Source organism: Stigmatopora argus, chromosome 1, assembly GCF_051989625.1.
Source record: "Stigmatopora argus isolate UIUO_Sarg chromosome 1, RoL_Sarg_1.0, whole genome shotgun sequence".
NCBI classification, from domain to species: Eukaryota; Metazoa; Chordata; class Actinopteri; order Syngnathiformes; family Syngnathidae; genus Stigmatopora; species Stigmatopora argus.
The window spans coordinates 11790415-11815502 of record NC_135387.1 but is presented as its reverse complement, the minus strand read 5'-3'; the positions used below and the strand labels follow the sequence as shown (position 1 = coordinate 11815502).

The 25088-nt window shown below is 40.2% G+C and overlaps 2 protein-coding genes across 5 annotated transcripts; one reads left to right on the top strand and one right to left on the bottom strand.

The window, feature by feature from the left end:
* The first annotated feature begins 222 nt into the window (after nucleotides 1–222).
* LOC144071586 (myosin light polypeptide 6) lies at nucleotides 223–8615 on the top strand. Of its 4 annotated transcripts, none has more exons than XM_077596829.1 (7): nucleotides 3754–3890; nucleotides 4277–4304; nucleotides 6253–6396; nucleotides 6508–6681; nucleotides 6778–6855; nucleotides 7191–7225; nucleotides 8066–8615. In XM_077596829.1, exons 1-6 carry the CDS (start codon nucleotides 3888–3890, stop codon nucleotides 7217–7219), a joined length of 456 nt encoding a protein of 151 aa, XP_077452955.1. In that variant the 5' UTR covers nucleotides 3754–3887; the 3' UTR covers nucleotides 7220–7225; nucleotides 8066–8615. The 4 variants fall into 4 exon arrangements, with proteins under 4 accessions (XP_077452972.1, XP_077452955.1, XP_077452964.1 ...); XM_077596838.1 differs by having other exon boundaries at nucleotides 7191–7250; XM_077596846.1 differs by lacking the exons at nucleotides 3754–3890; nucleotides 4277–4304; nucleotides 7191–7225 and adding exons at nucleotides 223–405; nucleotides 4511–4538.
* Nucleotides 8616–11831: 3216 nt separating this feature from the next.
* Nucleotides 11832–23062, bottom strand: c1ql4a (complement component 1, q subcomponent-like 4). The gene is made up of 2 exons (XM_077596810.1): nucleotides 22365–23062; nucleotides 11832–13071 (listed from the first exon to the last, which is right to left on the bottom strand). Exons 1-2 carry the CDS (start codon nucleotides 22908–22910, stop codon nucleotides 12892–12894), a joined length of 726 nt encoding a protein of 241 aa, XP_077452936.1. The 5' UTR covers nucleotides 22911–23062; the 3' UTR covers nucleotides 11832–12891.
* Nucleotides 23063–25088: the final 2026 nt, after the last annotated feature.

Sequence of the window (25088 nt, the reverse complement as noted above, 5' to 3'; positions counted from 1 at the left end):
CATAAATTTGACAACACTGTCCTACTTCACCTCAACTCTTTCTAAAATTGCTGAAGCCCTCTCTCTCTCTCTCTCTCTTTAATATGTTCTGCATAGCCACGCCTAGAGTCTCTCATCACCAAACGCATCATCATCTCAGTTTTCCCCCCAACCCATTTCATCACATTGACACACTTGACAAGTGTTTCAGATCAGTAACTCTCTTCTTAGATTGAGGCTGTCCAAGGGGGGTAGGGAATGGCTACTAAAAAAGACCCCTCCATCAAGAACTCAAACGCACCACAGGGTCAACCCAGACTGGGCCCTCCTTCTCCATACATGCCTGGAGCACCAAAAGCTGCCCCAGAGCAGAAATCTAATACTCTGCAAATATCAGATTCACCATTTGACCCCACTACTTTTGAGGTGAGTAACGACAATCATCTGCCTATTGTCATAATGTAAATATTAAGCAGCATTTTGATGTCAGATGACATAGAAACCAACTGAGAATCTCATTTCCAATGTATCACATGAAGCATAATGACAGCAAGAGCAGTGTGTGGTAATATAAAAGCTAAAATAAGAACTAGGGCATCATGAATGATGCCATCCACATCATTTAAGGCTGACTTTGTCAAACCATACATAAAAGAGGAAACAGAAAAATGAAAGTTTCGTACAGCCTTTAATTGTCGATTGGACAAATAAACAGAAGTACAGATATTGTAGTAGAGATGTTGAAAAATTAAGATTTTCTCTTTATTTGGTCACATTCAAGCCATGGTTTATCGTTTGAAATATTAGCGTCATCATGTGGCATTTTGGTGCCAAGGAAATATAATTTTAATAATATGAGCTTCATTAGTGATTTTTTTGGTAGTCTTTTCTAATAGAAAAAGGCTCTGCTGCAATACTGATTAATTTGTAGGCCATTCTAGATCCTCTTAGGGCATCATATAGGCCCTTTTCCATTTGCCATTTTAGTGCTAACGTGGTTAATCCACTGCTCTTTTCACAGATTGCATGCAAATGTATTGTACTTTATGTGAAGGGAATCTTATTTGGAAGTTATTGACACAACAAATTCTATTGTTTGAAATGTAGTTTATTGTGTACTCTGTGGATGTTGTGTATGCCTTCATAAATGCATGCCGTGACAACACAGGAGAGAAAGGTTGGTTGTCATATTTTCAGACTTTCATGAATAATTTTTAATCAACACATGGCCACAATGTGGTTTTGAATAAAAGAAAAACTACCTGCTAGCATTAAATTATGAATCTATAAATTTAAATAAAAGCTCTAGCTTAATAATCATACTTGTACTTACCAACGGTAGCACTTTCATATCTATAAACCTTTTGTGTAAAAGCCCATTAAGAAAAATAGTTAGCCTGTTGAAAAGTAACGGCCTCTTATCTCAGAGTCATGTGTGACCGAACAGTAAAATTTGGGCACTGGAATGATATTATTTCACCAATATTGTGCCACATCGCCCTCGGGTGGTCAGGTTATCGGAAGCATGACAACCAGTCCATGCGGCAACCAACCCTGCACTCCCCTTTTAGTGCTTGTACTGTCCAGTGTGCAAAAACATCCATTGCTGCTCGTGGTGCTTGGGCTTGACAAATGTATATAATGTATGTGCTGTTCAATCTTGCAAGTCTATTGAGCACCAAACACACTGCAAATTCAAAGCATGTTTTTAAATGTTGGGAAAAGCTGGGGTAACCCCACATAAGTACGGAGGACACAAAAACTCCACACAGGACATACGTTTTGTATTATTTATTTACTTTTGGATATAAACTATACTTACTGATAACCACTCATCGTCTAGTGTTTCATTTGCCTGACTTTGGTGCAGGCAGTGTGGAACCGATTTCCACTCTGTGCTGGCGTGATGGTGAGTACGAATGGTTGTCTCTGTGTGTGCCTTATGATTGACTGGCAATCAGTTGAGGGTGTGGTCTGCTCTTTGCCCAAAGACAGCTGGGATAGGCTCCGTCCCGCTGTGACCTTGGCAAGGTCAAGCGATGTTTAAAATCAATTACTGAATAAATTGCTTATTGGGAGTAAATACATTGACTGAATCTTCAGTAACTGACAGCTCTTACAGTCCAATGAATGGGACGTGTGACTGTAAAACCTGGGTGTTCACCTCAACAACAAACTAGATTGGACCACAAACATAGATGCCCTGTACAAAAGGGGCCAGAGCCGCCTCTACCTACTGAGGAGTCTACGGTCCTTTGGAGTGTGCAGGAAACTGCTGAGGACTTTCTACGACACTGTGGTGGCATCTACAGTGTTTTATGCAGTGCTCTGTTGGGGGTGCGGGAGCATGGAGAGGGACAGGAACAGGCTGAATAAGCTGGTCAGGAGGGCCAGCTCTGTTCTGGGCTGTCCTCTGGACTCTGTGGAGGAAGTGGGAGAGCGGAGAATGCTGACCAGGATGATGTCCATCATGGACAGCACCTCCCACCCCCTGCATGAGTCTGTGGAGTCCCTCCGAAGCTCCTTTAGCAATAGACTGCGGCACCCTCATTGCAGGAAGGAGCACTCCCGCAGATCCTTCCTCCCATCAGCTGTCAGGCTCTTTAACAAAAAAATGGCTGAGTGTTAAGACCTACCGTATGCATGCATGTACATTTATGTGTATGTATGTATATGTGCTAAGCAACATGCTTATTTATTTATATATTTATTCATGTATTTATTTTATTCATGTATTTATTTATTTATTTACTTATTACCTATCTATTTATGTCTAAAATGCCTTTCCTATTCCTGCATCCTCACCCTCTTGCGACTGTGACAACGAAATTTCCCGAATACGGGATGAATAAAGTTATCCAATCCAATCCAAATAGCAGCAAATTAGTTTATTTTAAATTAGGTGCAATTGAATTTTTAAAATTAAAAAAAAACGTTTAAAATTAAAAAAAAACGTTTAAAATTAAAAAATACTTTTTAACATGATCTATCTTCATGTGTAAGTCACTTTACCACTGCGGGGTCACTTCTGACTGGAGCCTATCCCACCTGACTTCAGGCTAAATTGCCCCTAGGTATGGGTGTGGGTGTGTACGATTGTCCGTCTCCTTGTGGTCTGCGATCGGCTGTGTCCAATCAGCCTACCATGCATGTTTTTGGAATGTGGGAGGAAGCCGGATTACCCAGAGGAAACCCACACAGGACCATGGAGAACATGCAAACTCCACAGAGCTGGACCGAACTGGATTTGAACCCAGGGCCCCTACTGTGAGGTCGACGCGCTAAACACTCAGCCGCAGGGCCGCCCCCCTTAAATCTTTGCACAGTAATTAACTATTTAGGTAAGGCATCTTTTAAAATATATAGTTTGATAGTTAAAATAAATGAATACATTCAAATTAATGAAATTAAATTAATGACATACCCACTGGTTACGATCCCAAGTAACAGAGCAACTTTTTTTAATCAATGTATTTAACCAATTGCATGCATAATTGATGGTGACAGGCGTCCAATTCATTTAAACCAGGAAGCCTGGCTGTGTATGCTGATGTTTCAAAATGGATTCGACGTCTAACACCGTCAGCGGCAGCCAAAGTGTGAAATGGATGTTCTGTAAAAGGGTTATAAAAAAGAAAAACGGAATAATTAATCCTTCGTGCATGAAAGGCCTGATGTATCAATATATATAATACATAGTATGACTGTAGGAATTGGCAGACGTTACCCTGGGGACGTAGTGACGTAATGACGTATCTACGTCACATTGATTCTTTTAGGGGTGTGTGGTAATCCTCGCCCCGCCCATCACCCGCTCCGTCACTCCTCCTGAGTCTGACGAGTGCTTATAGTCAGTGTCAAATTCTTTTCTCTGCCAACATCGCGGACACACCTCAGCCGTCTCAAACATGGTGAGTTTTCGCTTCATTTTTTCATAAAAACAAACAAACAACCCCGTTCATTAATGCAGTTTAAGTGTCGTTTAGTGATCGATGTAATCGTTTTGGAAAAGTGGGTTTCAAAATGTCGTTCTGCTCTCTGCTTGCTAGCGGAAGTGCAACTTTTTCAAGCTACTGTTGGCTTGTACGTTAATGAACGCCCTCACTTCCCGGCAAATAAATATAGTTTAACCGTATATTTGTGTAAAAATAAACATGTGTGAACCAGTTAATTATAGAAAAGAGACATAATTGTGAACCTACGGTTGTTTCAAGCACTAGTGAATCGGAGCTAACATTGCTAGCGTCGTTCAAAAACAAAAAATATATATTTTCATCTCGTGAAATGTCTCCAACAGTCAGACTTCTCGGACGATCAAATCCAGGGTGAGTACTAAACATTTATTTTTTACATTATACTTCCTCGTGCTTGCTATCATTGTTGCTTGGTTCCAATGGCACTTTGCCCCCTGTCGCCACTCTCCCCTGCTTTTTGTTCTCCTGTCCCACTAGGAACAATTTCATTAATTTTCCCTTTATTTCCTTCACTGTTTCATCCTTTCCTCTCCTTGCAACTGCCTATTTTTTCACAGATTGAATTTAACGTGGAACAGATACATGGTAAGTCGGTAAAAAGGCAAAAAAATGGCCTATTTGGCCTTGTATAGGGGTTGCTTTGCATGTTGAATTTTGTACTTTAATAGTTGTGAATGAGGCGAGTTGAGCTGTTTTATATGTCCAAATAATACTCGTTTGATGTAACATAACTCAATTTGGTGGCTATGTAATGTGGACAATAGTGCATCTGCAGTGGCGTAATTTTACAAACTGTCATCGTGCAGAGTATTTTGCCATTCCTGATTTGTGTAAGGTTATCATCAACTTTGGCTCATCAATTCTTAGACGGTCATTTGTAAGCGCTTCCCCTTTTTTGGTGCCGTACACAGTGATGTGCTGTATGTTTAATCACCGTCGACATAATAGGCTGTGATTCTTCTTGCTTTCTCCTCCTCCTTGCCTCCACTCCTCCATTACCAAATATGGTGCTGGGGAAAAGTTGTCTACTACCAGAAGGGAAGAGGCGCATTCCGTTGAACAGGGAAAAAAACTGACTACACCGCCTAAGAACCTGGGCTTGGTTTTTGCCCTACCGCCAATTCTAATTAGTGTACTGTATCAGTGCATTACTTTGCAAGTACTTTATCTTGTTATTGTTTTTACTTTTTTTTTGTTTAGATGTAGAGGCCTGACGACCAGTTAAATTTCCACATTGTTCATATTTCCCACTAAAATATTGACAGCAAACTGAACTCTGCTGCTAGCTCTTGACCATTTTTTTGTTGTTGTTGTAATCCACTAATGTAATTACTAATCATTGTTGTCCCCATTGTATTTGTGTCAATGACGCAGATAAGAATACGTATTCAGTATTTGCCCATTGTTGGATTAGTGTTTATAATCTATCCATCCGTCTCAATTGTCTTCAGTAGTATAGGAGTTGTTTTACTATTTACCCAAGTGTTATTTGGTGCCCAAGTAAAAAAATGAAAGTCTGCAGTTATTTTACATTTTTTTTAAAATGAATTTGGAACTCAAATCTTGCTGTGCTTTACCACTTCTTAGGTATTCTATCCAAAAGATTGTATTGGGAAACACTCAAGTTTTTTTGGCAATTCTGGGTGTGAAGTCCCAACCATAACTGATCTTCATGCCCATCTTTCTTTTGCTATTTTTTACATGTTGACAGTGCTTACATGGCAACAAAACAATAGTCTAGAAATAACATGCTAGCAGACTGCAAAAATCTTCACCATTTTACGTGTGACATCTTCTGTCTAGTTCATTTATTAAGCCTTTTCTGAGACTTTTTCAATGTATTTGTGTCAAAACATAGTCTGCTATTATTTTGACGTCACTTGTACTATTTCATAGCGCCTTTTTAAATTGGTATTATAAGACATGTACACGAACTCAAATTCAAAATGTCAAATGTGCCTTTTTTGGAGGTTGAGGGTTTCACTGCCACATAGATGTGTTTTGAATTGTTCTAGGGTGTCATTTTTGCAGTACTTTTAAGCAGAACCTGAGCTCTACGTTGCCTTAAGTGTCTATTTCTTTGTGCCTAACAAGAATGTTTTTAATGACAACTAAAGCCTGCTTTGTTTCTTTAGTTTGCATGTCAGTGTCATAACTATATTTTACTTGTCAAGTCACATTTAATCATCTAGCCTTTCCATCATTCTGTGACCTAGAATCTCTTCCAAGCCCTACACTTCAACATTTTTTGTTCGGTTTGTGTCCCTCCTTTTCATGTGGATTATATTTTATTTTTCAGAATTTAAGGAGGCATTCCTGCTGTTCGACAGAACAGGAGAGGGGATGATCTGTTACAGTCAGTGTGGAGATGTCATGCGCTCCCTGGGACAGAACCCAGTCACTGCTGATGTTCTCAAGGTTCTGGGCAACCCCAAAGCTGAGGGTAAGGCTTTCATATTATTCCCTCCCATTTAGAGGGCTTAAATGTAAAGCGAGGAATCATAACCCCGGAGCACACACTTCCTTAACAGTACTACATTCTCTTTGCTCTCAGAGATGAATACCAAGATGCTGGACTTTGAAAGGTTCTTGCCCATGCTTCAGACCATCGCTAAAAATAAAGATCAAGGTTCCATGGAGGACTTTGTGGAGGGACTTCGCGTCTTTGACAAGGAAGGCAATGGGACAGTAATGGGTGCCGAGCTGCGTCACGTTCTCACCACTCTCGGTAGGGTGTTTATTTATTTTTCTATTAATGATTTCTTTGAGGTTCCCCTAAAATGTTTTAAATTCCCATGGTAATACTTTTAATGTCGCTGTCCAGGTGAGAAAATGACAGAGGAAGAAGTGGAGACTCTCCTGGCGGGACACGAAGATGCCAATGGCTGCATCAATTATGAAGGTGAGATTGCTCTGAAAGTGGATGGAAAAATTCACCTGAATAAGGGTGAAACCATTTGAAGAAGCAAGTGCAATAAACATAGTATCATCATAACCTATGATGTGTATACTATATATACAGTACACCAAAAAATATCCAAACCATCTGAAGCATGAAATCTTGGGTTGATTTGTCGGTTCATTTGAAATTGCTAAAGGTTGCTTTTGTGATTGAAAACCTGAGTATCACGGGGTTGCGATGGTCGCCACAATGTGGAAAACCTTAGCAACTTTACTGCTTCTGTAGGCTTGTATATTGCGGACCACTCACGGTGTGTAACTGTTTTTCCTCCACAGCCTTTGTGCGCCACATCATGTCAGGCTGAGGGCCGGTACGGGTATTGTGTATACCATCAGGTGGCACGGCCAGGCTTTCCTGCTTTCTCGCTATCTTATTATAATAATAATAATAATACACTCACAATAGGCCTCGCTAACACTTGTTTGAGTCTAGATGGTGAAAGACTGTTTAGGTTCAAAGTAGATTGAACCTGTTTACCTAACTTGGGAAAGCCTTATGGTCCTTTGTGAATTTAGTTCAGAGGTTCTTTCCTGTCCTTTTACTTTTGTCCCTTGCCTTTAGCATGGCACTCTGCATGTGTCCCGGCACGCTAGGTTGGCGTGTGCTGGACACACAGGGTTTGTCTAACGTAGAAAGACTGTACAGATCACGTGGCAGCTGCTCATTTGCATGCCAACGGCGCTCTTAAAGGGCTTCTCTACTCTGTCGGTGTTTGAAAAGTGTAGGTGTTGTTCTTTCTGTTCGCAGAAGCACTCAAGTAGACCGTTGGCTTTCCCTTAAACGTGTTGTCTTTGGGCGGATGGACCAGTACCCCCTTTTCTACTAACCAGACAACTGCATAGAGTCATACTTGCGCTGTTTTTTCCTCTGTGCTGATGAAAATCTGAATTTGTAGCTGCCCGCTCCCTTCATCCTCTCTTTTCTCTGTGTCTCGGTTGGAGGAAAGCACTTGGCGCATACGGCTTCTCTAACCAGCTCTCGTTGGATCATAGACGCGGCCAAACGCTTTGGCTGAAAAAGCGATAGACTGGTTCCTCACCTCCTTCTCTCTTTCAGTGTCTCCATGCTTCCTATTAATCAGGACATCAATATTGGGGAAGTGCCATTACATGCATTTCTGACATGTTTTGTTTCTCATCTCTCCTCACAGAACTGGTCAGGATGGTCATGAACGGCTGAAGAAGAAAGGAAACCCACTTTATCTCTTGTCCTGTCACGTTTCCTCTTTTAAAAGTTAGCTTTTTACATACCCACACGCTATTTGCCATGGATTTGATACGTCTAAAGACGGCACCTTGGCTACTGGTGCCAAGTCTTAACAACATACTGTAAATGACCAATCTAAATGTGTTCATTATGGAGTCTTAAGACTTGCTTTGTTTGTGATATTCCATGATACATTGCCTGAAAATTTTCACCACTGAGGGTATACTGTAATTACTACTGCTACCAACGTGTCAAATTTGAATGGGGATTTAATATTTATACATGCACGTACGTATACATGGTGATGGTTTGATCTACTGTATCGGCAAATACTTAAATTGACTCCAAAGCACTGGCTTGCATCGACATCGGCAAATCGGTCAAATAAGTCCTAAAAATGCTATTGTATTCAAAGCAAGACAACATTCCTAATGTTTTCCATGCTTTTCAAGAGCCCCTCCTTTTCATCTAAATAAAAATCTCCTTAAATATTATTTTGGTTGGTCCTGAATGCATTTCTTTCAGCCTTTGACATTCAGTGGAATTGAGTGTTTGTGCAAGGTAAAGCCGTTTTTTTTTTTCCAAATGTGCAAAATACAGAAAAGAAATCATGTCAAATAAATAAATGTGTGAATACACTTTGGTATTCCAACCTCCTGAATAAGGCTGGGCATTTGACGCAATTTTCTACATTGAATCATGAATAACAAGTCTGGATAATCTAAACTGCTTTTCTGGTTGTCTGACACAAGAGGGCAGTGCTGGTGCTTGTATTGTGGTTAGCGTTGATGTTTTAGATGAGTACACATGCAATAATTTTAGCAGGAAATAACTTGGAAAAACTTCAATCCATTTTGACTTGAAGAAGCCACTGAAACATGAGATTTCAGTGTCTATCTTTGCCAGTGCCAGGCAGGCAATATATTGCATCGAATATATTTTGACCTGGTTAGGGTATGTTAGAACAATTGCATCACAGTTCTAAGATCGAGGGTTCATTTCCCTGGCAGGTTCCAACCATACTGTACTGTAGAGCATGAATGTTCTTCCTGTGCCTACGTGGGTTTTTTCTGGGTACTCTGTTTTCCCCCCAACATCCTAAATGCATGCATGGTAGGTTCCTCTGACCAACTCAGACCCATGTGCTCTGTGTCAATCTGGTCTGTCTGGAAAAGTTATCGAACAGGTCTATTTTCTGCTTAATCAACATTGAGCTGGATCAATTGAGGTATGTGTATAGAACAGAAGTAAATAAACTGGCCAAACTATTGTTGGCTTTTGGCGTTTGGCACCGACCCTTTTATTTATATTTCTGTCATTTTAAAGAATGCATGTTCAGTGCTCACTACCAATGTATATTTCTCTTTGTTTTGTTGTGGAGTTCATTAAAACAAACGTGAGCTCTTTGTTTTCTGCATGCACGTCTTGAATCTTTTGAATCTATTGGTGGACTGGAGGAGAGATGTCTACATTTGGCACTGTGAATCGTGACTCCGCACATAGGCCCGCGTGCAGTTAGAGTCTGAGGAATGTTGGGGTTAATGATAATGAGTTTTTGGTCAACGTTTTTCATGTTGTGCAAAGCCCAAAATGCATGTCTAGTTTTGTCTTCCTCTCTTTGTCTATCTCCAGGTTGCTTCGTGACCTTTTTGTTTTCTGGTGCAGAAGCAACTGCAAGTGTATCCCGGCACAAGCAGCTCTGGCAATGTGGGAGCGTGCTCGTGTGCTGCCTTGTCGGTTGTCAACTAATTACTTGCTGTGTGTTTGTGTGTGCGTGGCGGGTCGATAGAAGTCAGTGTTATTGATTATTGTAATCCTCCTACTTGTAAGTTTGTGATCCACACAGCAGTGCGTTGGACAGGGGAGTCGCTAATGGGCCCATTCCGTTTCTATCCTCCCTTCCAACATCCGCAGCAGTGCCAAAGGACTTTGACCTGGGTTCTATAATGCAGAATGAGAGGTTTATGTGATGTGTATGTGATTTCTGGGATCTATGGCAAAACATCCTAATCGTCTACTTAAAAGACCAAGATGGCATCAGTGCTCCTAATGCCAACTGTAGGCTAGTACTCTTCTCATCAATAATCTAATGGGCTGTCACCACAAATCAGCCGTTATTGACGACATGAATGCAGTGTCTAATATGAGGTCTCATTAGCCCTTTATATTTCAAGTGATTATTTTTGATAGCTATAGACAAAAAGCTTAACTCTATGAAACCTGGTGGCTACATAGATGGAAATCACCTTTAGGGTCATTGTAGGCGACACCAACATTAACGTTTTAGGCCAATGTGCCCGAAAATTCATTTTTCAAGTCTCTAATCCTCGCGGACGCTGATGCCCATCCCAGTTAACAATGGGCAGTAGGTACCAGCCAATTACAGGGCACAAGGAGGCAAGAATGCACAGACTCATACTACAATTTTTATATATAACAATTTTTGAAATTCTAATAACAAATATTAATTACCTACTTGGTAAAGGATACTGGAAAGGTCCCATAAATACAAGGACAATGTCAAGGATTTATGTACAGTCCAAATGCAATGTTTGAGCCAGGCTTGAAACTGGCTTAATTTGATTGCCCGCCTTTTCAAACACTTTGTTTTGTAAGACTGACTGTGATGTTCTTTTCCCATTCATCAATACTAGAGTCATATCAATGACCCCCAAATGTGTACTTGTGTCTCTCTTTATTGTGCAATTGGTTTAAGGCACATGTGTCAAAGTGGCGGCCCGGGGGCCAAATCTGGCCCACCGCATCACTTTGTGTGGCCCGGGAGAGTAAATCATGAGTGCCGACTTTCTGTTTTAGGCTCAAATTAAAATGATGGATATAGATGTATATTAAATTTCCTGATTTCCCCCCTTTTAAATCAATAATTGTAATATTTTAATCCATTTTTTCTGTGTTTTTAGTTCAAAAATCATTTTGTAATATCTAAAAATATATTAAAAAAGCTAAAATAAACATTGTTTTAGATCTATAAAAAAACGAATATTCAGGGCTTTTAATCCAGTTCTTTTAATCCATTTATTAAAAAAAAAATCTAAATATTATATCTAAAATGGTCCGGCCCACGTGAAATCAAGTTGATGTTAAAGCGGCCCGCAAACCAACCCGAGTCTGACACCCCTGGTTTAAGGTAGTATGTGCTTGCTTGTCAATGAGTCTCCCCCATGCTCCCGCCTAGCACCCCCTTGACCCCTGAAAGAAACATAAAATTATTTCAGGGTGCATCAAACTGAGCATAATTTTTTTTTTTTCAAGGAAGACCAATTTTTTGTTTTAATACAACACATACCAGATTTTGCAGTACTATGAATTGTTTTGTTTAGTGAGAATACTTGCTTTACACAGGTACATTCCAAATCTAATGTCCACTCTATTCTCAGACCTAATTTAACATTTGCACAATTGATTGTGATATTGCTCTCAGCTGGCATACATTGGCTGGATTTGCAGATCCTGTGTGAATTAAAAAGTGGGATCTATATCGTGCTATTAATGTTTGTGTCTTGGACAGTGTCTTAAGACATATTGGAAATCCATGTTGAAGCATGTAGGCAGTGACGCTGGTCTGTGCTCGTTAAATCCATGTTGACATGCCGTATATTGAATTCTGCACTCTGAGTGCTGTGAAAGAATGTATGTTTCGGACCACAGCATGTTCACACCTGTTCAAGAATGAAACAGAACACGAATGATGTAGGCACAGATTATTTAATACGAATTATTTACCCAACCTCTTCAATATACCAGAGCAGACAGACTATTGACCAAATGTGGACATATTCCTTAAGAAGAAAAATAAGATCTGTGAGAGTGCCTTGTACTGTACAACATTTATAGCTTGGGTAAAACTGCATTTTGCTGGTCCTATTGACTGCGTCCATTTCATACACAACACGCATACGCAGAATATTGTAATACACACGTGAATTGTAAAATGGGATAAAATTGTTTACGGTACTTTTGGAAAGAGAAAAGGTCAACCCTGTTTGGCTTGTAAAGACAGTGGTTCTAATTTGGCTGTAAACAGAGGGGGGACAAAATCACAATTTACCACTTAGGGTGTACCTTTGTACAATAGTTTGCCTTTGCAGTTGCAATCCTGCATTTAGTTGTGAATGATTTGGTCCGAAAGACATGGTTTGAATAAACATGCTTCATAACAGCAACAACATAGAGTGACACAATCACAGTAATAGGCATTTCGTTGAATGAACACATTTCTATTGGTTCCAATCACAGTGGAGTACTGTAGTATTATAATCTTTTTAGGCTTTGGGTTTTTTTCTTTTAATTTACCGGATGCAGCAATTACACTGGATTGTTTGCCCTTGTTTCATTTACTCTGGTTTCAATACTGAGTGGAAAAAGACATTGTAATTAAGTGAAAAGAACATAATTTTCCACATGATGAATGGCAACACATTTATTGCATAAACAATCTGAATAATGTTGTTGTTTTTTAATATTGAATTAAAGTTCAATGGATTACATTGTAATATTTTGTATATTTTAGATCCACAAATTACACAAAGGAGGTTGCGTAATGTCTCCCATATAAATCAACTTCAGTGTAATTTCCCCCCCTTCCTTTCATTTAGTATGTTAATACTGGCTTGTGTGGAGGTGTGCTTGCATGTGTGCATATTTGTGCACTCAGTGCTCCATATATGTGCATTGAGTTGTACGCCTGTTGAATGAAATCTGTATGCATATGTATATATGATTTGCAAAACAAAAGTTTACTTTGATGAGTCAGTCCGGGTAAATGAGGAATCCAGAGAAAGTGCTGTACTTGTTTGTGTTTCCGCCGTGGACCTTGCCGCCGTCCAGCTGCACGCACACCTCATCGCCCACATCCAAATGCAAGATCACACTGTTGGACGCGTAGTCGTAATTTTGATCGGCATCCTGAGCGATGGCGCTGGCTCGGACCTGTAACTCGCAAAGGACGCAGGCATATCAGCGAGATCCCGGCTATCACTCAGGCCATGTGCAAATGAATTCATTACTTTTTCAACAGATCCGAGCGTTCGGCGCCCTCCTCAAATGAAGCACACGTCCAACTTACATCACCGTTTTGCTCATATTCAATTATTAATCGCTTTCAAACAACACACTCATACGCAAGCATGGAATCGGCACTCATGGAATGCTCGGTGACCTGTGACCCCTTGAGCTTAGTCTGAGAACATACCCCCTCTCCCGTGTATTGATCTGCTGTGCTAGGAGCTCCGGGGTGGAGAACTGATTGGGATTTGGAGATAAGCGACATTGTCGGTCGACTAGAGCTGAGGAGAGCTGCGGCTATTGACCTGTTGCTATGATCCTTTGGGATGGCTCGATATGCCTGATATCGAGTGGTCGCTGCCAAAGCCAGACAGGTTCCCATTTGCATGCTGTTTGCGAGCAGGTGCTTATTGACCGAAAGGCAGTGGATCTTTACTTGTTTGCTAACACATTTAATTGGGTTTACTCTTTCTTGATGTTTAACTACAGATGGCTGGATTGAGGGTGCAAGGATTGCTCCCATTAGTGTGCTATGAATTAAACAGCAAAAATACTGTTGCATTAAACCCTTTTCATGTGGAAGAATTTGTCATGGACAAGAAAAAAAATGAATTAGCCTACATTCCCAAGATATTTTTGAAAGGAAAATATCCGTACATAATGTTTTGTGCTTCTGTGAATCGGCAGCCAGTCACAATAGTTTTTATTCATTCGTTCTTTAACACCTTTTGTTATTTTTGCATTATATTCTAACAATTTCAGCCGTGATTTAGAAAAAAATAGTGGTGTTAACAATGCTATAATCACGGGATGAATTTTTAGTTTATTTTTTTACTAAATTTATGGAAAATAACTGAGCCAACAACAGGTTTGCAATTAATCAGCCTTGATAACAAAAAAAACTGACTCCAAGGACGGATGCATTTACATCCTAGAATATATCTACTGAATTTCATTGTGCTCCATCCTCAAATAATGGGGAAATAAATCAAGAGTAGTGTATACACCAACAACAACATGAGCGGTGACATGGAAGGCCTGCAGCCTGTAACAATTTTCCATTGCCATTACATTAATTATATGGAGTGGCTGTATTGATCGTGGCACTTAATTGTCAGATACTTTACTGACTCAACATGGGAATGTATACAGCATTTGCAAACCATACAAAAATATTTTTTGAATGAATAAGGATCACATAACTTCTTACTCGACCTGAAAATTGGAATTATAGATACAATTCTTACAATTTTTTGATTTTGCAATCTTCACCTCTAAAGATTTGTCTTTATTAAATCCTTGTGTAGATGCCACACACTATATACATGTCAGCCATCAGTGGCCTTGCGTCTGGCTCGTTGTCCATCTGCGTCGGGCACAGTCAATCTCTGTCACCACGTAGACAAGCAATCCGCGTATCCTTGACAGCTGCGGAATTTGACGTGCAACTAAACTACCGCCATTTCACCCCTATCATTTGCATTTTTTATATCAATATGGAAACCGTCGATCGCAAAACAACAAATCCTGAATTTTGTAACAAAATGATACGGTCGTCACTTTATTCTCATCCGAGTGTTTTGTTTATCATTGATCATCTGCAAAGTGATCTTCCAATGCATGGAGAGGACTTGCAGTTCAATTTGAACAAGATTTTGCAACCAATATACGTACAGCATATAAGAGACAAGTACTAATTAAACATTCCTTTTAAGCCACATTGATTAGAGGCACAGTGAAACCAGCCTCCCGAGGGTAAAGCAGTTCTGCAAACTTTTCTATCTATTCGATATCCTCTAATATTCTTTTTGTGATAGCGGTTTGAATAAATAAGCCTGAAATGCACAATGGCAAACAAAACAAATTTTTGTACTTTGGGCTGTATGATGCTTAAAAAATTGTGTTTACAGTCCTAGTTCAATTGTTACCGTATGCAGCACCCAAGAACATGTGTTTAATGTAAAGTAAAGATGTCTCAGATCCAATCATGCCATTGGAAATCAGGTCCAATCATAGTCAGAGAATTGGAATCGGGTGAAAAAATGCTTTTTTAAATTCAATTATTCATTTTTAAGTATTTGCTCTTTAGCTGCCATTGACATAGAATTTGAGTCAATTTTGACTGCAAGGTCTTTTTTGAATGATTAAGCGTAGACTGTGTCCTTAAAATAAACCACCATTGTCCATCATGTATGATTTGAAAGATTGAATAACACCAGCAATCAACATGGTGAACCAAGAGATGCTGCGGCATGTTTAGGAGGAATCCTACTATCAGCGAGATGTTGTCCAGGCTGCTCGTGGTGGCCACATTCAGCATTTTTTTAAAGCATGTAATAAAACTAAGATATGTTCAATAAATGCCAGGGTTTTCTCTTTTTTTTTCCCATTTTTGAGCTATTATGTGGTGAGTTTGGGGCATTTTTTAATCACCATATATTTGTACTTCCCTTTGTCATGTTTTTTTTCTGAAGTACAGGTTAAACAATAGTTCATTAATTCTAATCAGAGGTCATACATGCAGCCACATTTTGGACTGAAACTGTGGCAGGTCCATTTTCACATAATTAAAAATTGACTCTCACTTGTTTGTCAAATGGCCATAAGCAATGCAAAAAGAACTCTGTGAGCTGATGAAGACAAGTTGTGGAATTAGCAACTATTTCTAAATCATGTAATCAATTGCTCAATAAAAAGAAATCTAACTAATAATGTGCATTATTAAAGCAAAGATGGTTGTATTCTCTTATGTAAGAAATTGTGTAACACCAAAAAGAGCCAATACAATTCTCATCAATCACGGTATTTAAATGGAAGAATCTTCCGAATTTTTTTAAACAAACCAGTTATCCAGTCATGTTTAAAGGTTAGTTTGTTGTTGTGCCTGCCATGTTTCATGAGAACCAATATCCCAATTTGCAACTTAGGCTCCAGCTGACAGTGATGCCACAATGGTGACTTCCTATCAATGTCAAGCATATGTCATCCTGCTCATTATTTTGACCGAGAGGCGGTAGGCAATCAGGCTACCCTCCCCTCCCCCACATCAGGTTGTGGTGGATTCTCATCATTTAATTTGTGTGAGTTCTTGACTCCAAGAAAAAAACTCATTTTTTCACCAGTACGCCAATAAGAATTGATACCTGAGCATGAGTTGTTGTGCGAGCAGCAATAACAGAAGTTATTGATTAATACAACACAGACTGAGAGGTAGGCAAGCTTATGAGAGGAAGACAACAGAAGCCTTTGATCTGGATCTGAGAGGACACAGACTGATCCTGCACAATGTGTTGATCCTCGAGTTAGGACGAGGGGTACAAACCGTGCAGTGAAGACCCCTAGGGCTTGCCAATGGCAGTCTCTGCTTGCTGCCCAGCCCTTTCATTACAGGGTCTCTTGTTAACCCACCTGGGAGCAGTCAGAGAACACAGGTGAGAAGAAAGTAGGGGGGGATGCATTGTTGTTTTGTTTCAAAGCAAAGTGGAAAGAAAGGAAGGGCTACAAAAAAGAATAAGGGGAAGGAAGAAATCGAGGGGGAGGGTCGAAAGTCACTGACTGATCAAGCAAGGCTATTTTGTGAGACCAGAGAGATGCAGGGCTATATGAAGTCTTGTTTTCATCTGTGGCGCTGTGCTCCATGGGTAATAAAACTGACAGGATTCATTCACTGTGATATACTGACCTCTTAGAGCGGAGACAATAGAAAAGGAGCTGTTAAACTTACCTAAGGGACCACAGCACATAGGAAAAGTGTTCGGGAAGGGCTGGATTGTGGGCTCCACTTTACTATGTGTTTGTGAGCAAATTGAATATTTATTGACAAGAACCCCTCTCTCCTTTGGGAGTCTTAGCATTACAACAAGTGTGTATTGTGTGGAGCTATATCCCAGATTGGTATTGCCTGCCACTCAGTGTTATACTTCATAATGAAATTGTCTTGGTTGGACAGATGAGCAGCATGAGTGGTGCTATAGCAAATATTAAATGTAACAAGGACAGTGTTTGCTCTCATATTAAGAGATATTGGACTTTACTTTCAGGCTAATTAGATTTACCTGTATTATCTCATTTGGAAAATTTCTACAGGTAGCGCCGAGTGATGACATTTTAACACCACCTGACCTTTAAGGGGGCAATTAAAAAGGTCCATGACAGGTGATAAAAGACTGAACTGCGTATCAGGTAAATTAGTCTCGATCGCTCATTGTCATCATTACTATAAATTCTAAAGAATATGGGAGGATATGGTCTGAATTTCATGCCTCATTTTTTTCCCAGATATAGAATACTGATATGACTTGATATTTTTAAAATGAAAGGAAATGTATGAAACTGAAACACATCAAATTGGTTACATTAAGTGAGAAAAATAAATAAAATGTCTCTCCGTCTACCTTTTTTGTGGGATGTGGGTGTCAAAATTCAACCGGCTCAAGCCCTGGGCTGAGCCCTCGCCACTGCCAGTTGACTGGCCTGAAATGAACGAGTTGTGACTGGAATCTAATGCATTGATTAACCACAAATGCTGTAATATTTGTACTATAAGGCGCACCAAACAATCAGCTAAACATACTAAGTATATATGAAAATCATATTTGTTCATTTATAAGATGCATTGGAATATCAGACACGTGTTTCCACATTGTACCATGGGCTATTTACACAAAAAGACGTGAAACTCATTAACCTGTGAAAATACATAAACACGTAAGACGCACTGGACTATAAACCGCAGGGTACAAAACAGGGAGGAAAATTACCGTCTAATTGCCCAAAATAAATGGTATGAAATTTACATGGCAGGGAAAAACCCAAATAACTAATATGAACTGCTGGTAACCCACTTCATGCACATGTATGAACAGTCCAGATCCATTTAACTCTAATCAATTTCAATAAATCACAAAACATGTTTTTACAAGTCCTTAAAAATAGGTCTGATATGTCATTCAGGCCTGTTTTCACAGCTAGCAAAGCAAATGATGGCTTGACTTCAAGCTTATCATTACATTGCTTTGCCGGTTGATCGTGTCATGTTGCCAACATGGAAGCCACTGAAGCACGACCCATGCTCTTCAATCATAAATCCCCAGACCCTCAATCCCTGTCTGGTCGGAATGATATGTGAAAGTTAGATTGAGGTGTGAGCATGTTGGGCTCACAGAGTGGGGATTTAGGGAATGTAATAGGTATTGGATCTATGACAATCCCACGGAAGCCGTGCCACAGTCAGGATATCCTCTTAAGATGTGGGCATCACATTACCAACCTCTTGTTACACACACACTGTCCTCATGAGACCTTAATAGCATTTGGTTTAGAGTAGCGCACGGTATGTAATATTATATATATATGGCCTGACTTCGGTGCAGGCACACAGACTAGTCTAGAGTGTAGACTGCCTTTCGCCCGATACATCATATATATATATATATATATATATATATATATATATATATATATATATATATATATATATATATATATATATATATATATATATATATATATATATAATGTATTATTCCTTCATTTTCTGAACTGCTTTATTCTCATTAGGGTTGCGGGGGGTTCTGGAGCCTATCCCAGCTGACTCCGGGCCAGAGGCGGGGGACAGACGATCACAGGGCACAAGGAGACTGACAACCATGCACACTCACACCCATACCTTGGGGGAAATTTAGAGTGTCCATTCAGCCTACTATGCATGTTTTTGGAATGTGGGAGGAAATCGGAGTACCCGGAGGAAACCCACGCCAGGGGAGATCATGCAAACTCCACACAGGTGGACGTTACCTGGATTTGAACTTCTTCAAATTCCCAGTTTAAATAATTGACCTATTTGAAAATGGCCCTAGTTTCATACAATGTATACATCCTACTGAAATACAAGCATTTTGATGAAGCACAGGCTTGTGCATCAGGAGTGCATATTTCCACGTATTACTGAATGAAATCCATTGTGAGCGGGGTGTCATGGTGAAGTAAAAACATGCTCTCTTTGTTGACATGTGGCCTGTTTGTCAGGCCCTGGGGCAAGAACTCACAGTAAATGTCGCCCCCACATTCAATAATGTGATCAATAAGACTTTGACTTTGGAATTTGACTGTTTTGCTTTGGTCGAACCTGGCGACGGTTCTGGCATTTGCTTTCTGACTCGTACTTGAACACTCGTTAGCACTTCTGGTGTCATTGGTGTCATTACTCACCCTGCGGATTGCTTGACAACCTGACAAAGAGGATACGGATATAAAAGCATGTGGTGACAAAAGCTTAATGTCTGCAAGGGGCTGAAGTCATTCACATTCTCCCTGTTTTTTTGTTGTTGTTGTTTTTTACCAGAAATTATTTTTGACACCTGCCTGGAACATTTGAAAAAACGGCACAGTACTTTTCATACAATTTGTTCTTGCAGTTTGTGCCTGTGTGTGTTTCCATTCATATATTTTTTTCAAGGAGTGTAGTGCTGTTTATGGTACAGATTTGAAAGCGCTTGTTAATATTCTCATTCCAGCATTGTATTATCAATTCTCAACCAGACTGTTAAGGTTGTTTGAGAAAATATTTTGCATGACTTCATCAGTTAATGTTTGAGGAAGGTCACCAGGCATGTTTGGCACACTTTTTCCTGTTGCTTCCTGTTTGTTTGATGCTGCTTGTATATAATCTAGATTCTTATTATGGTCTTTTGAGAGCACTAAGTGAAGATGATGGAGAAAAAAAAGATACAATCAAGCCGAAAGGAAAACACAAAAAACAGTGATTTCCGTTTCACTATCAGGGAAATGTGGAGGATGCAGACTACAGTACTTTTCTGCCTTCTTGCGGCCAACCTTGATGATTTGTCGAGCCCAGCGAGTGCCCATTGGTCATCGTGCCCGCTCCCGTCCCGACCTTCGTTGCCAGCCTCCCCGATGGCTCGTCTAGCGGCCCACTGTCTCCCCACCTCCAAGAAGCCATCCATCTTCTTCTGCATCATCTCGCTGTATTCCCGTCACCTCACTTGTCTTCTTTTTCTCTCTCGTTCATATGCACCCCAAGTGAACATCTCAGCTTGTCCCTGTCATGTCAAGCTGCCTGCATTTTATACATCCTCTCTCCCTCTATCCTGTGTCTGTCACGAAGTGAAGGTTAGAATGGAAACAGAACGCCAAGGTAGATTTTTCTTTGTTTAAAGGTGGACAAGCTACAACAACCAAATTCAAACACCTTCGGCAGTACAAAACAGAGGGTATTTCATTCAGAACCAAACATTGAAATCTGTCTAACAGTGTCCATTTTGTAAACCTCAGCCTCCACCCTGGGCTGACTATGCTGTAGCCTGCGGGCTTTGGCATCAACAAATCTGAACAAGTATGATGCAGCTTTGACCGTATATCACTCACATCCTTCTTCCTTCCCGAGCTGCTCGCATTCTGTCAAGCCCTGTTGGGCAAAGCCGTTAATTAACGGGACTGTTTAAAGAGGCCACCCAATGGGTGCAAAGATAGACCTCATGAGGTTAAATAATTGAGTTGAACGAAAACATAATGAATGGAGAATCAATGAACAAGCCGGGAAAGGGGGTATTTACGGCAGGAAAGTATAGGGGGCATTCGAAGGATCTAATCTAAAACGGTTCAATTATTTAGCAGGCAAAGATGACATGAGACAATACGGGGCATTGGACAAACCACTAGATGGACTGGGTATACAGTATTTGCTCATATGCTTAAGTGCAATTGCTTTAAAAAATAATGATGAAAACATTTTCCTTTATATTGGCAATATTCAGGATGACAAGAAATAACATGTTTAAGATGCGTAAAAGCTTGTTTTTCGAAATTTGGACTGCTTTGACAACGTTGAAGTGAATTGTGATATATGCCGCCTCTTTTCCTCACCCCTCCAAACCCTCTCTACTCTCAAAGCCCCCTCTCCTGTTAATTAGTGTCTGGGGAATGCAGGAGTGGGTGAGTGGACTGTCAATTTTCCATTCATTATTAATTTAGCTGAGTTGTCAACTGACTGGACAGCAAGGTGATGGACGTTCCTCTGGTGCTCTTTTGCACTTGTGTTTAGGCAATAATCAAGCTCAGTGTCTGATCTTCTCTAATTAGACGCTTCCTTTTGGTGGCCGCCGCAAACTGCCACTTGTCATTTAGCCACAGCGCACGTGGAAATGCAAATATAGGTGGCATGCGGGCAGGTGACTTCAGACTGTATGATTCCCCCTTTAATGAGGATAAAGATTGCTCTTTCATTCCTCATCTATCATCGGGCCGCCTGCTAAAGTGGAGTGTGTTCTGAATGTGAGGAGTTCAATGTTGTATTTGGATGTGAGTCAGTAGTACGTACATTTTAAGTCCCCGACAATACTCGTCTGTGGCTGAGTTTAGTACAGGCAGCTCAGGGGTGTTAGGTGTAAGCTGGAATGGCGTTCTTTCACTTTTTGTGCTTGCTGATTGACTGGTATTGTGGAAAATTTCTTATTTTATGTATTTATATATGTATATTGTATTTATTGTCTAAAATGCCTTTCCTATTTCTGCATCCTCACCCTCTTGCTACTGTGACAACGAAATTTCCCGAATACGGGATGAATAAAGTTATCCAATCCAATCCAATCCAAAATATTTTCATGTTTGTCTGAGCACTGTAATAAAAGGAAGCACTAGATTTATGGGAAAATGCTGGCAGCTGTGTTTGCCAGAATCTTACAATTGAAACAACAAGAAAACTGTAAACGTGAAAACGGTGTAGTGCTTCGGTAATTTTAAATTTGATGGTAGATTTTTTAAATGAAAATCGAGGTCGAAAAATAGTATTTCCCCCATTAGTTCATTCTATGATCCATGTCACGGCTCTCCTTTTTCATTCTCCCCTTTTCCAACCACAATTGGAACCTTTACTGTAATCTTGGCAGTCAAGCGTGCTGACTGCCGAGCTACTGAAGACTGCTAGGAGGAATTTCTGTGCGTTTAGAAAGTTAGGAAAAGCATATTCCCAGAATGCTTAAGACGAGTTATACTGTAAAACAGCAGTAAACATCTAGTCATTTGGGTAATTTGTCATTAATTTGATACTAAACCTTTATGTATTTGCTTTTCTTTTTGTCATTTGTTTAGGTTAATATTCTGGCAACCACAGCTGCAAGGTTTTGACCATAAATTCGAGGTTTTTTTAATTGTTTATTACAATGTGTCTTGACTATAGTGACTCAAACAGGTTTACTCACCAATCCGTTCTTCTTGAGGTCCGCCCACATACTAGTGCCGTCGCCTCCTCTCATGAGCACATGATAGGTGAAGAAGTATATGCCAGGCAACGGGCAGGTAAACTTGCCAGTGCTAGGCTCGTAGTAGTTGCCCACATTGGTTACCACGTCATCAAACTTGAGTACTTCGCTTCCCTCATGCTGCTTGCGGAGCCCGGCATAAAAGGCGATTTTAGGGGTATAGAGGGAAGGAGAATAGCCGCCAGGACCGGGACCGGGAGGACCCTGTGGCCCCGGCTTGCCTGGCTCTCCAGGGGGCCCGCGTGCGCCCGGGGGGCCAGGGATCCCCGGAGGTCCCCGGATGCCAGACTTGATCTTCTTCCCAGAGAAGTCCTGGGGTGGCGGAGACACCGCTGTTAATTCCTGGCCCGGTTGAGAAGTGGTGAAGGGATCACAGACCATTCGGCAGCTTCCCAGCATTTCATAATGGCTCCCTTCATTTGCCGAGTTTCCTGCCTTGGTTGTGTGGACCAGCAGGGGAATGGCAACCAGGAGAATCAAAACCATAGCTACACCGACCGCCGCTCCAATTACACGCTTCCTGCGGCTGAGGCGCGAAGCGGCCAATGTCAGGAAGTCTTCCTCCCCCTTGGCTGGAATGGAGCCCGCCAGGGTGAAGCCTCTCAGGAAAGCAGTACGTTGTGAAAAGGTGGACAAGGATGTGAGCAAGAAAAGTGTTTCAGTGTGACGAGTGTCTTGAAAGATGCGAAAGGCCAAATGGCAGAGAGCCAGGGGGACAAGGCAGATGAAGAGCCGGGAGAAAAATGATGGTGGTGTCCAGTGGCGATTAAAAAAAACAGCTAAAAGTCTATGATTAGAAAGAAAAATGAAAAATAAGAAAAATGAAGCTTTAACACTATGGAGGTTTAGATCAAAAGTATTTGAGCCAAACAAAAACACTATTACAAATCATAGTTTATAAGATGAATTTTGATTTAGTAACTCTAATGACAAACCTTTGTTTATTTGCATCAAGATGAATTATAGTTCAGACCTATTAAAATAAGCACTGTCAAATTCACCTTAATGATAAGGGAAAACACGCCTACTAATTTTTCTTAGATGTTGCTCATAGAGTGCTGTCATTCAAAAAGCCATTATCAAGAAAACTTGAGCACGTGTCAAATGTTGAGTGACATTCTTCTTCTTGACACCATTGTCTTGTTTATTCTGTCCAATACAGCTTTGGAATCCTTCCTCCACTTCAATCTATATCTGCACAAAGGGGAGAAAATACTCCAATTGAAATGAACAATACAAAAATGATTCAGATGTTTCAACTGTAATAACAATAATTCAGTCACTGATTAAATCAAGATGAATAATGTTTATTATTTTTCAAGAGTGACAGCATGAATATTTCAACACAATCAATAAAATAAAATCCAACAGGGGCTAAACTTCATTTCTTTCCTTGCACAACTAAGTCAGGAGAAAAGTAAAAGGCTGCTCACCGTCACTCCTTATGAATCTTCATGTGTATTTAGGACTGCAAATCCTGTGCACATCTGTTCACTCTTCGGTGGGTCACGTGGGCATCTCAATTAGCGTAAAATAATATGGCGTGGGTCTCGGTAGTAGTGGTTGGGCAGTGACGTCTGTCAGTGCAAACAACAACAAAAACACTTTTTGGAAAAAAATTAAACAAAAAAAAATCTGGTCCAAAACAGCAAATTTGATACTGTCGAGGTCCACTGTGACAATGGGCTGCTGCACATTGGGAGACACACCTGTTAGAGCTCTCGAACACCCCCTCCTTCCCTCTCTAGCGCTGGCTCACTCGCTCCCTCTCTTTCCCGCAACCTCTCCCAGTGTGTGGTATCCAAATTTTGGCCAGGAGGCTGTTTGAAGACTCACCATTTTTCCCCATCACTAATTTTCTGACTTTGACAGCAACTGATTGTACATAATTTTCTAAAAACAAAATTTAACTCTATCAAAGCATTCAGGATTGGATTGGATTGGATTGGATAACTTTATTCATCACGTATTCGGGAAATTTCATTGTCACAGTAGCAAGAGGGTGAGGATATTTACACTCAAACATCAGCACTCAAAGCAAATTAGCTCCAAATTAAAATGAATTTAATCACTTTCAGGACCTAAACCCGATCTATTTTTGATACAATGGGAAAAAATAATAAATACATGTCCATAACTTTATTAGAAGGAATAAAAATACCGGATGGGAATTGTATTGTATCACCTGGAAGCCATTTTTCCATGGTTCCATAATAACAATAGTTTGTCATACTTTTTTTCTTGTAATTAGAGCCCTTTGTTTAGTTAAAAAACACACACAGTAGAGCTAGAGGCCTTTGTTTAGTCAAAAAACACACACACAGTAGAGCTACATTATGTGATACATACCAACCAATAATTAATGAATGCCGATGATGATGCACAAATTACGAAAGATACAAGGGTGAGTTTAATTTTGTGTTAGTTGTCATAATAAAAAAATTACAGAATGAGCAGCAAACAATTTTGGGGAGTTCAACTGTTGGTTTTTAAAAATATTCAACAAATCATGATGACAAATAGTGAAGCATTTGGTGTGCTTTGTGTGCTCTGCTTTCCGAGTGCTTTATTTCCATCTAAATTAGACTTAGAATTTCTTTCATACTGTTGCTTGTCCTACCTGCTTGCCAGTCATTTTGAGTTTCATTCCACTTTTTACAATGA